At 35.6% G+C, this 12,929-nt stretch overlaps 1 protein-coding gene across 1 annotated transcript in view; it reads right to left on the reverse strand.

Annotated features, from left to right (window-relative positions):
- Positions 1-12,929, reverse strand: part of CNTN1 (contactin 1) — a 243,206-nt gene that overhangs the window by 58,626 nt on the left and 171,651 nt on the right. The window contains exons 6-14 of the mRNA XM_027659979.1: positions 12,674-12,769; positions 11,433-11,639; positions 10,039-10,135; positions 9,708-9,889; positions 8,387-8,511; positions 6,375-6,492; positions 4,663-4,813; positions 4,063-4,190; positions 1,339-1,514 (exon numbers count right to left, since the gene is read on the reverse strand). Of these exons, the coding sequence (XP_027515780.1) occupies positions 1,339-1,514; positions 4,063-4,190; positions 4,663-4,813; positions 6,375-6,492; positions 8,387-8,511; positions 9,708-9,889; positions 10,039-10,135; positions 11,433-11,639; positions 12,674-12,769 (1,280 nt within the window). The remainder of the gene's footprint in view (positions 1-1,338; positions 1,515-4,062; positions 4,191-4,662; positions 4,814-6,374; positions 6,493-8,386; positions 8,512-9,707; positions 9,890-10,038; positions 10,136-11,432; positions 11,640-12,673; positions 12,770-12,929) is intronic.

Consider the following 12,929-nt stretch of genomic DNA (forward strand, 5'->3'; position numbering starts at 1 on the left):
TAAAAATAAACATATCAAAAGTGTGGCTTAGTAGCCACATGAAGAAAATATTTTGAAAGATGTCAGTGTACTGATGAAGATCTACCCTTTTTTTAAATTCCCGAGGTAATACAAAATACAGTGCAAACTGCTTACTGCCCAGCTACTGAGTCTGGACATAGACTTTCAGAAGATTTATTGCAGAAAGTGGTTTATGTCATTGAGTTTAAATGTTTTAAGATTATTTTAGCATACTTCTACTGGATTGTTGGACAAGGGCTTGTTCTCTTACTGAAAGAGAGCAGTGTGACTACTTAGGGATGTTCTACAACTCAGCAAATGAGCAACAGTGAGGCAACTGACTCCTCAAAGGGCTGGTTTGTTCCAAATCAGACTAAAATAGTTATGCTTGAAACATCTTTTCACATGGAGATAAACAGATACTGAAAGAGAAAAAAAGAATCTCTTGGTCCATGTAAAATCAGATAATATTGCCAGCCTAGGAGGAGGACTGCAGGAGGCATTGTTACATGGTACATAATTTTGAACATGGAGCTGAAACTAAGCACAGTCCCTGGTGTTTCCAGACACTACAGGTATCATTAGCAACCTTTTCTCTATATATCCACAGTTCCTCTTGGAAGTACAAAATAAAAAGGTAAACAAATTTAAGGATTTTTGTATAATTTAAATGAAGAACGACAGAATATTTACACACATAGGCAAACACTGAGGTTGTTGAATATTAGGTAAATCACCATGTGATCAGATAAGAAAGGACTTCTAATAGAGATATTAATTTTGAATAAGCCTAATAGAAGACTCTAAATATATAGTCATAGATGCAAATACAGAAGAACTATGATTCCTCTTTCTATGTGTCAAAATTAGTGTCTTTGTATTAGCTTGTTTAGCCTTTACACAAACTCTTGCTCAGTGTTTACAGACTGTTTGACTCCTATCCACCATCTGGCCCAGTCTTGTGCCAAATTCCAGAAATGCTGATGAGAAAAACAGGGGTAAGTAAAAATGAACGCATATGCACACTTTTTTTGAGTTAATTTGCACCCTGTTTACTACAAGGCTACCTATTTACCAGCTATTTTTACTAATAACCAGAGTGGGATTTAACCAAGGTACCAAAATACTTACGTCAATACCTGATTTCAGGTATCTACCTGCAAGTGTCTATGTGTGTCTGTAAGGTGTCTAAATTGTAATTCTATTTTATGTTCTTGGCCTACTGCATCTTTCTGGACCTCAACCAACACAACAGAAGAAGTATACCAGAAAAAAGAGCTATTCACAACAAAGAAAACTAGGTTTTTCCATATTAAATAAGGATCCGTAGTATCTTACCATAAAATTCCTTTCATAATGTTCGTGCTCTTTCTCAAAATCTATTACAAAGCCATTTAGAGACCAAATAAATGTCAGGTCTAATGTGGGATCATGGGACGCAATGCATTGCATGGTAGCATTCTCTCCAACGGTGACATCGACATTCAACGGAGCTAAAGTAATCCTTGTAGCTTCTGTGAAGTTAATGGCAAACATGGAAAATTCCAATAAATAAATGTTTATTCAAATGTAAGCTCAGCTCCATAACTGTCTGATTATACATTAAACTACGCCTTCAAACTCCAATTTGCATGTTATTCATACAGTTACATTTTAAAGAACCAAACTAAAGAGAACAAAGAAAACCTTCTACACCTAAAATGCCTGACTTCTGTTTAGCTGTTTCAGTCTCTGAATCACATTACTGACTATTAAAAACTATTTTTATTCATTGACTATACTTCACATATAGTAAATGGCACATTATGAATCTTATATGACTTGTGTTGTATTTTTTGTTTCAATTATAATATTTATGTTTAAAACCCTGTCTTATTAATGAACAGAAAGTTCTACTCAGCCTGAGTCAGATTTTCATTAGAGCATTGCAGAGATTGAGATCTCAATTTATCTACTGAGAAACAATATAATGGATGCATAAAAAACTGTGCAAATAGCTACATGTGGAAAGAAAGAGAAAACAATACAAGGAAAAGAATAAAGCTGTATATATATGCTAGGAACGTCCATTATTATTACAGAAACAAGAGAGAAGGCAGAGATCTCATGACACTTGCTAGAGCTCTTGATAATTGCATCAAACTCATATGGCAAATTAGCAATTGTTCTGGAAGGGACTCACTGTATCTGTGAGACCTGTTCCTTTTCTTACAATTATTATCATAAAACAAAAAGCCACAGAGTATCTTCCTTATGCCATGACATACAATATCTCTCCCACCAATATGAGAGTTGGAGTAGGGTATCAAAACCTGGAGGACAATAGCCATAAGAAAAGAACTATTGCTACTAGTTAAAACCTAGGTTCAAGCATGCTCCAAGGAGCACATTCCATTCCAGCAGAGAACAGAAAAATATCCTCAGTAAACTGAATATTTTGTCAATGTGCCTTAGAAAGAAACCTTTCCCCAGATCCTACTCTAGTAATCTAAAACCTGCTAAATACCAAGACTCTGAGGATGGCACAACTACTGGCTTTTGCAGTACGGAGCATCTCATAGTGCATTGGAGCAACCAGTTAACATTCGATCTCCCAAGTCTTAGCTGTGGACACACTCTTAGGATACTTCCTCCATTCCAGTGTGGTGGTGCCGGTATGCTCAGCATTTGGTTCTACCATCACTGATTTTCTAAATGTATGCATAAATATTCTACTAGTCTAAAACATTGCTGAAATAGTGGACCAGTGGCAGGCAACAAGCAGCATCTGGGAAAAACCATCATTGCAGTGCCTGTCAGTTTCAGATTTAACTTTTTAATTTCCTGTAGTCGTGCACCATGTCCAAGACATTTTATGGGCCATGTAATGTGCCAGTTTTAAAGTATTCTTCATCAATCTTCATCATTGTCCACTTTGTCCACAATGTGAAAACAGTTTTGAAATATGCCATCTGACCCTTCTGTTTCTGCTATAATGTCTTATTCTCTTGGTGTTCATTTTTAGACGAATCAGAGTAGAATTCTTCAAAATTTAAAATTTCTTTATACTGCTTTATAAGGTTTATAAACATATGGTTTAAGTGTTCCACTGTGTGAATTTAGTTTGCAAATGTTCTTCCTGATTTTAGAAGGTATGACATAACTATGAAGGGTCTGGATATATTTAGTTACAAAAACATTCAAAATACTTAAATGCCTGAGAGTAATATTAAGACATAAGTAACAGCAGAAGATGATAAAAAGTAACTGAAAACATAAAGTAAAATTTTACAACTCATTTGATATATATCATCCAGAAAATTGCTTTCATATGACCTGGTACTACAGATTAATTCTCACATTAGTACATCACTATTGTGGCACTGAGCTGACATATTCAGCATAACTTCTGGAACAGAGATAAAAATTTATCTGATAAATGACTCTCCTATGATCAGTGGTACTTGATAGACATAGTTGTTACAGAATGTTGTCTTTCCTGTCTGTAGTCTAGAGTTATTTAACTATTTGACATCAGATTTAAAATACATAATTAAGGATATCAGTACTCAATAAATAAATACTAATAAAGGAAGAGAATTTAGTAGCACAATCATAAGGCTATATGCCCTTATGTCACAAATTTTATGCACATTCCCTTGAACATGCATACTCCTCTCTCAAATCTGCTTACAGTACAAAAAAAAAAAGAAAAAAAAAGAAAAAAAAGAAAGGTCAGTAGGAGTGCCCTTGCTCTCAGTTGAAGCCCCAGAATCTCACCTTAGTTTGAGTGCTAAGCTACCAAATTGAAGGAATGCATTAAAATATGTCAACTTAATGTATCTGATTTAATAATGTCTTATGGATAAATCAACCCTGAAAATTAAGATACAGGGACAGAACTGCTGCAAATAAACCCAGTTTCTTCCGAGCAGCATGCTTTAAAAGCATCAATTCATTCTTAATGAGGAATTAAATTAGAAAGAAAAAATATGGAACAGTTTGCAATGCTGGAGCAAAACATTAGTGATTTTGAATTGAGGGAATATAGCCAAAACGAACTAATACAATTCAGAGACTTACCTGTCATTTCTAGAACACCAGTGCTATTAGCTTTTCCTCGGTTATTTTCTGCAAAACAGGTGTAGCGACCTTCATCCAGCTTTGTTACATTGATAATTTCCAGACTCCCATCATCCCAGATACGTATGCTATGGAAAGTGAAAAAAATATATCAAGAGCAATTAGGTTTTATATTTGAAACCAATGTTTCCTCTAGAACTGAGTAAGGGAAAGAACAAACTACAAACATCTTTTGAAAACTCACATCTCACTACAGGATTTACAAACACCCTTATGGAAAAAGATATTTAAAGAGACTGTGGCAGGATTAGATGTCTCATTGCTGGAGCACATACTTCTATGCATTTGTACTCATTCAAATATTTTTCTTAGAGTTTTATGATACAATTCAATTCTTAAATGTAACCAGCACCAAAGAGACTGGTTAAAGTTGGATAGTCTACTAGCTATTTGGATCCACACTGTCAGCAATATTTCAGCATATTATTTTCCTGAAATTACATATTTTCCTGTCCCTGAATTCTTGAAAAGGGAGAACTAGATAGAAATATATGGCAATGTTTTTAAGGCTCAAAGTGTTCACTAACAGTCAATACTAACCGGCTCCCATTTACAAGCAATTCTGTTCCTTTGCTCCAGGAGAATTTTGGCTTAGGAGCAGCTTTAGGCTTGCATTCAATGATTACACGCCCCCCTTTAGCTGCTAGGATTTTCTTCTTCATAGGGTTCAGTTCAAAAGTAGGAGGTGAAGCTGAAAGCAAAAATTAACACAAGTATTGCTGTTAGTGATTTACTGCAAAAAAAAAATTGTTTGCAACATGCAATACATGACGGAACTATTGAATTTTTTACAAATGTTCATTATTTAGACCAATGAGAAAAATATTAAGGATACAGAGATGTGGTGGGAAGTAGATGGTGACCTAAAAGAAACAGGAAAAAAAATTATGTAGTTCTGTGCTGTGTTACATTAGAGGTTTCTTTCTGAAACTTCCATCTAAGCTTAATCTAACAAGATCAAAGTCCACTGAAATCAACAGAAAGTTCTTCCCTTTCAAAAGGCCTTTTGATCAGTCCTAATAAAATTCAGATTCCTGGAGATGAATCTTTGTAACAAGTTCCTCACTCCATCATACTTTTCAGTGATTTTAACCCTCTCCAGGAACTCTAAGGTTGTGCCCTTCTTTGTAGTTCTTTGTTTGGCCAGCTGGCCCTAGGTGCACTCTCAGATGTACAAGAGTGCAAGCAAGTACCTTGCTTATGTTTTCGAGGTCAGATCTTTGCTTACTGATTTTCTCTCTATCTGAAACCAAACAAAAGAAAAAAATCACTTAACTATTTTGCATCCTGGCATACCATTGTTAATCATGCCAGCAAGTGTGTGCACAGCCTGAAGAAATAAGGTTATTAGTTAATTACAGAAGTACAGAGCAAAACTCTGACAAACATCCATATCTTACCAACACCAAATTTTGAAAGCAAATGCAAAAGGTGTTCATTGTGTGTAATCCAGGCTGGTAGTGAGTACATAGTTATGGAAGAACAGTGTAGGATGAGGTATTGTTCTGCAATGGATTGGGAAAAACAATAATATTTCAGGTCTTGGGAAAGTCTGCAGGCAAGTGTGAGATGGAAAGAACCCAGAGTAAGTACTGCAGGGAAATCTAGGAAAACCCTGTCATACAGTCAGTGCACCTGCTCTAATGACATCAGCAAAAACATCAGAAATTGCTTTAAGGCTGATCACTCTGGATCTGAAAGTTAAATTGACGCTCCTTAGGAGAACAATTGATTAATAACAACATCCAGCCATCAAATGGCACAGCTCTATTGCACGCAAACATTGTGGCTTGGCTTTAATGGGTTGTAGAAGGCAAAAGCAAAGGGAAAGTGAAGAGGAAGAGCTTCAAAGGCCAAGTGACTGACAACACGGTTTCTGAAACAGCAGGTTTTACCCCACAGAACAGTGAGCATAGGTGAGCAAGAAATAAAATGCTTCTCAACCAGTTATGCAAGCTTGAAAGTGTAGGCAGCAACTCTACATGCTGCATATGATTTCTGCACTATCAGTTTCTCTGAGGCTAACAGCAGTAGACAAACATCAGAAATAATACAGCAAACATGCCTCATAAGTTAGTAACTTTATCCTGATGTTGTTGTCAAAATCCAGGTAGAGAGCTCAAATAAACCTCACCTAGACTGAGTGAGGGTTCTTATCTTCATCCTCACAGGAATCTGTTACCAACACTTGCAAATATGACTGCTATATTACAAAACTCTGAAATAGCAAATAGAGAAATAATCCCACTGACCCACAATCTTCAGTTCAGCATTTGCATAAATAATTCCATGCATGTTTTCTGCTATACACTGGTACATGCCGGCATCGTCAAAGGTCAGACTTTGCATTCTTAGTTCACCTTTCCGGAACTGAAACACAGAATCAATAAAACAATAAGACATTAATATAGACTACATATGCTGAAGAATTCACACTCATCCACATTCTTTTTTTTTTTTTTTTTCAGTGACATTGGGTTCACCTTCTTTTTTAAAAGAAGATTCAGTGTTGTTCAATACTTTCCTGGAAAAGTCCTAGATGAGTGGCAGTAGACAAATTTACTCTTCAGTCCCCTGTTATCATATCAATGCAAACACTACTGATTCAGAAGTGAGAAACAAGGAACTGAATTAATTTTATGCATATAAGCTTTGTTATGCCATGCTCACTGTTCAGTACTTTGTACATTGTTTTACAACAACAAAAAGTCAAAACAAGCCCCAACAAGGTAGGAGTCTTTCAGAAGATTCCCCTGGGAGATAGTATAAACTATTTTCTATATACTTTGTTTTAATATAAAAAAGAAAAAATGATAAATCAAAATAAGATATTTAATCAATTTTTAAAAACTGTGTATAAAAATGTACAAAGTGAGGTGGAGTATTTTGTAAATTACAAATAGATGTCAATCAGTTCTTGAAAGATCATGTTAATAAATCGTTTTCTTGTGAAAATCAATCTGAAAAGGTTTAACCCTTGTATCTAAGTATATTGGAGTGCATGGAGCAATGAAAGATTAAAAGAATACTATTTACCTGAAAAAAGAACATATTAAAGGAAACATATTTCATGTAAAAAGGAAACATTTTATGTAAAACAAGAATCTTTTTTTTGTGCTAAGCAAAATACCTGATTAAAAATTATCTGATTTGGAAACAAGTTGTATTTTCAAGGCAATTAGCATATTTTTGCTATCTTGCATTTGGAAATCATCTTAACATCACATTAACACACAGCATAATCTTCCAGTGTACTACTGAAGAATTATACACCGCTTTCTGCAATCAAGTATGCAGATTTTGTCAGTGAAAGCCAAGTACCATCAAGGAACTTGCTTGTTAAAATTATTTGTTTGCAATAACTACTGAAGCTAGACAACAGGTTTAAGCTTTTCCAGGTTTAAGCCACCTCCATATGGCAGATGGCGATATCCCTGTTCTCCTCCAACCTCACACATTTTTCTTAAGGTAATCAAAAAACAAGCTGCCTCATTGTCTTTTTTTGTTTGCTTGCCAAGATCAGAGTCACCATAGCTCAACAGATGCAGCACTACATTGTGCCCTCTTATAATCTCTTTGTTTTTTAATGGCTTTTCATACAGTATAAGCAATAGACTTTAAATACATTGTTGAAATGTCTGGACAAATTTTGCCCAGAGAAACTGTGCATGTCCCAGCCCTGCAACTGTTCAAGGCCAGGCTGGATCGAGCTCTGAGCAATCTGGTCTGGTGAAAGGTGACCCTGCCCATGGCAGAGGAGTTGGAACTAGATGATATTTAAGGACCCTTCCAACCCAAATAATTCTGTGATTCAGGATAAAGAAACACCACCGATAATTTAAAAATACTCTTTCTTCTCATATCTCCACTGACCCCATTTTTCTTATATTTTTAAAAACACACTCATGTCTAATGCGGCAAAAAGGATTAATTTTAAAGAGTAGCTGATAGACATTTTTTTTATCCAGAAAAATGAGCATTTATTTAAACAACAGGCCTGAAGAAAAAGAGATATCCACCTCTCAAACATATGGTGAAAAGATAAGTTCATATTTCAAAGCTGAACACTAAATAGCCCTAAGAAATAAGAGAAGATTGAGATAAAACTTTAAAAAATAGATTTTAATGCTTAATGCAAGTGTAATGAGCAAATATTTGTATCATTATAATACATTTTTTTTAACCTTCTAATAATGCATGGTTCAAAAAATCATTTCTATCAGCTAAGCAATCAGTCCAGCATCATCTATGCTAATATACTTACCGAGGCACCATTCTTCAACCACCTAATTGTTGGAATAGGCTTGCCTGTAGCTACACAAGGCCAGTACAGGTCACTGCCTATATCCTTCTCTGTGTCATTGATATGTTCTACCCACTCGGGAGCAGCTGAGGAATAAAATACATAATGCATTGTTAATATAGCACATACATATTTAATGAGCATTATGTTGTATTAATTCCACTGCTTTTCCCATGATGCTTAAATGGGAAACACAAAGTAATGATGATAACTCAGTAATGCACCAGCACAACAAAGAATGAAGAAGTTTCTGTCTTACGACATAGACTCAAAATAACTTCAAACTACCTTCTATGAGAAGAAAATATGGAATTGAAATAATGGTTCCTGAATGACCAAAGACACGAGAGACTGCTTATACTGATCTGTAGATTATACAATGTGGAAATTACTCACTAACACCATAAAAATGATAGTTAAATGACATGAACTTGTGCACAACTATGTATGTACTAAAAGGACCTCCAAGAAATTATTCTCTTGGTCCAGAGAGGATATTAATATTAATATTTCAATATTAAAAAATTAATATTGAAAACAGTCCAGCATTTTTGCTTTTGCTAAGCAAAAAAACCTATTTATTAGCTCTACTTATTTTAAGCAGTAACAACCATCCACACTAATGTTGAAAGTATCCCATTGAAGTTCTAGCACTAACTGAGGATCTTAACTCAGATGATGTTCTGTACAGTCAATGAAAAGAGACAGAAATCTTCTGAAAGTGATTCAGATGTTATGTGTGACCTTTTCGTGCCACAGTTTTGTGGCACAAGTCTCAGTCAATGAGTCAAGTTGGGATGATTCCACTTAGCAGTAAGATACAATGTTTTTATCACCTAATTTAACCAAATGCATAAAGGGAAGTGACAGAGGGTAGAGGAATGAAGAACTGAGCATAGCTGGTAAGAGATAGACCTAAGGCAGAAACCACAAAATATAACAAACCTAATGGTCTCTTTTTCTTCCAGGAAGTTCTTTCACTTCATGTACTCTAAATTGATATAATTTCCATTATGCATAATTACTTTAAAACTAACACACGTAACTGTCAAGGTGTATATACCAGCTGTTATAACCAGACAAACTGAGTACTCATTCAATTATCACACAAATGTTATGACTGGCATTTAATGTGTGAGTTTTGATTTTGCTCTATTAACTTGAACAGCAGCGTGTGGGGATGATGGTATGAATCAACACTGACATCAAGTGTGAAAACAAAGGTATTTCCAACATAAGTAAAAGCAACATAGATCATCAAGAACAAAATTATGTCTCCTACCTTGTACATAAACTCTCGCTTGATGTTTATCTTTTCCTTTATAGTTTTCAGCTTCACACTCGTAAAGTCCTTCATCTTCGTACTGAATATTGAAGATCTTAAGAACTGCACCAGACATGCTTATCTCAGCAGTGGCTGGCATGGGTTCAAGGTATTTACTCCATCTCAGTTCAGGAACCGGACTTGAAAAGGTATAGTAAAGTACAAATCAGCAAGAACTGGTTGTTAAATTGCAGACTACAAAAAGAGCATTTGGTCATCAAACACGTATTTTCAGTCCCTGAAATATGAAAGCAAATAGTGCTCTACAATAACTTTAAACCACACTTACTTTCCAAGAGCAAAGCACTCCAGTGTCACGTTTTGCCCCAGGAGAGCGTACGTGTCCTTGAACTTCACCTTGATATCAGCAGGATATACTTTTGCTCCTAACACACAAAAAAAGATTCTCAGAAAAGGCACGGCAGAAAGTTATACAGCTAGTAAGATTTCCACAGTTCAAAAAAGCTGATCTTAAAATTCCAGACAAAATTCTTCTCTACAGTGAATAAACAGCCTGGCCATCCACAAAGTCTGACTAAGCACTGAACTTTTACTAGTAAGGCATAATTGTTTTACTCAGCAAATTGTTTTACTAGTAAGGCATAACTGTTTTACTCAGTTTTACTAGTTATTTTTCTCTGGATGACAATACCTAACATTTTTTATGGAATTTTTAATTGCATTTGACGTGCGATGACGGATGTACTGTTTGTGTGGGCAGATAAAACCTGAGTCTCTATTTTCCACAGATTCTTCGTGGAATGGATGGAATATTCTGAATTACTTTGAATTTAAGCTCAATTTTATCTTAGTTAGGGTATGAAGGACCTAGGGCATGCAAGTCTACAGCTTAATGAGGGCACAGGAATGCAAATGTAATCAAATCTACCTACTAGTGATCCCTGTATAACTCCTCTTGCAGTTCTTCTAGATGAAGATTGCAGTGTGAATATTGCCCATGGAAAATTTGGATAAAGATCACTAATTTATAATTACTCAAATTCAACCACAGTTCTTCACTGTAATATGGGAAATTTAACAGATAAAAGGGTCACTGAAATATTCATGATCATTTTATGAGACTAGTGACAGACTGGAGTCAACAGGGAATTTGGTTACTATTTGGAAAACATGCAGTTCTCATGAAGAAATGGTGGCAAATAATCTAGTAATACAAAGCCACACAAGTGTCTTAGGGAATTAACCATGAGACACAAAGCCCTTAGGCCACTGTTGGATAGGAAATTTCAGCAGGGGAAAAGGATTTTCCATTTTCATAGGGGATTTCCTGGGAACAATGAGCAATTCCTGATGCTTTTAACCAACTTTTACATGAAGTTTCTGCTTTACAGTCATACCCCTTTGAACTAGTGTGAAGACTAGAAAAGATATTAAAGATTTTGGGATGAGTACAGGGGCTTATCACATAAAAGAGATGAGAAGAGGGAAAGCGGATAAGAGCTGTTCTTGATCTAAGAGAAAATTGGTGAATGAATCCATGGAGATTTACTTCACAGAGTGTTCATTGTGGATGGGAATGATTGGGACCAAGTAACATTGTACAGCAGCTATTATAACTTGTCATATAATTCTCCTTACAGAGATTAAAGTAATTATGAATTAGCAAAATTATACAAACAGTTAAAGCACTGCATGCACATAGCACTTCCAATAAATACTTACGATCTGATTGTGGAATAAGTGGAATAAATTTACTGAATACACTCTTTGTTATTGAAGGGCTGGACACAAAACATGAATAATTGCCCTTATCTGATGCTTCCACATTTGCAATGTAGAGATTGCCATTCGTCTGTGACACAAATCGTCTCTTGTCCAAAGCAATGAACACCGGGAACTCATTTAGAAGCCAGCGATAACTGAGATCATCTGGAGAAAAGCATTTTCTAGTCAATACTAAAAACCAACACGACCAGCTACTCAAATCACAGAATACTGTCTGTATATAAACTACTTCATTCTGATTTCTAGTATATAGATCTTTTGGAGAGGCAGCTATGTGAGAGAGATTTATACATGCCTCAGTAGCCAGCTCGTACCTTTCTACACTGAACATCAGGGTACTGCTGCCATGAGTGCAGATTACCAGGGACCCAGCTGCAGTGCATGTAGCTCCCTTTGGGTTGGCACTACCACCCCACAAGAGCTGGAGTGGGATGGGAGGAGACAGACAGCTGGGTCTTGACCTCATGCAATTCAGACGTTGGGAAGTCCTCACCAGCCTTGTGGTTTCGACAAATTAGAGTATTTTAACTAGCAATATATCTTAGTTCTTCATTCTCTTGCAATACTTAAACAGAGTATGAAAACTAAATCATTATCCCATCTTACATGGAAGAAGTGATGCTAACAGCCAAATTCAGCCCTTATGATGGAACTGCAGATACTTGAGATTACAGGCATAATCCCTGCAGAGCTCTTCAGTTGCTAATGATAAGAAAAAGGAATTTCCAGAGCATAAATTGCCTCTTTTCTGACCCTCTCGGGGTGCCTACTGCTGTTACATGATTTTAACAGGAGCCATGATTGTATCAGCTGAGGTGAATTCATTAGGCAGAATGAAGCTGGGCCTTGTCCAAGACCAGCAGAAAGCCTGTGATGACACAGTGACACAGTGATATGTACTCAGGTCTTCTGATTGGTAGGCCAAGCCTCCCCTCCATTATCCAGATTAGCCTGAGTAATTTTATTTATATCAAAACCTATTTGCAAAGTCAACAATACCCTTTATATACGGTCAACAACAAACATATATTCAAAATGGAAATCTAACATAAATGTTTGATTCTCAAGCTGCATAAAAGTTACTGTTTAAATAATTTTAAAGGAAACTTGGAAAAATAAATATTAATTTGCCTTTTACTCTTAAGACACTGAACATGAAGCACTTTTAGCTGAATTACCTGGGTAGTGGTAAGGGGGCTCACAAAGAAGCACTGCTCCAACACCTTCTCGCACTTTAACCTCGTAACGTTCCTCAGGTGGAAAGGGATCCAGATCTAGTTTTAAGAAAGGAAGGGGAGAAGAATTAGGTTTTTCATGACAATTATTATTATTATTATTATTATTATTATTATTATTATTATTATTATTATTACTGTTGTTATTATTATTATTATTATTATTATTATTATTATTATTATTATTATTATTATTATT

This window comes from Corapipo altera, unplaced genomic scaffold, assembly GCF_003945725.1.
Source record: "Corapipo altera isolate COAL_440 unplaced genomic scaffold, ASM394572v1 1, whole genome shotgun sequence".
Classification (NCBI taxonomy): Eukaryota; Metazoa; Chordata; class Aves; order Passeriformes; family Pipridae; genus Corapipo; species Corapipo altera.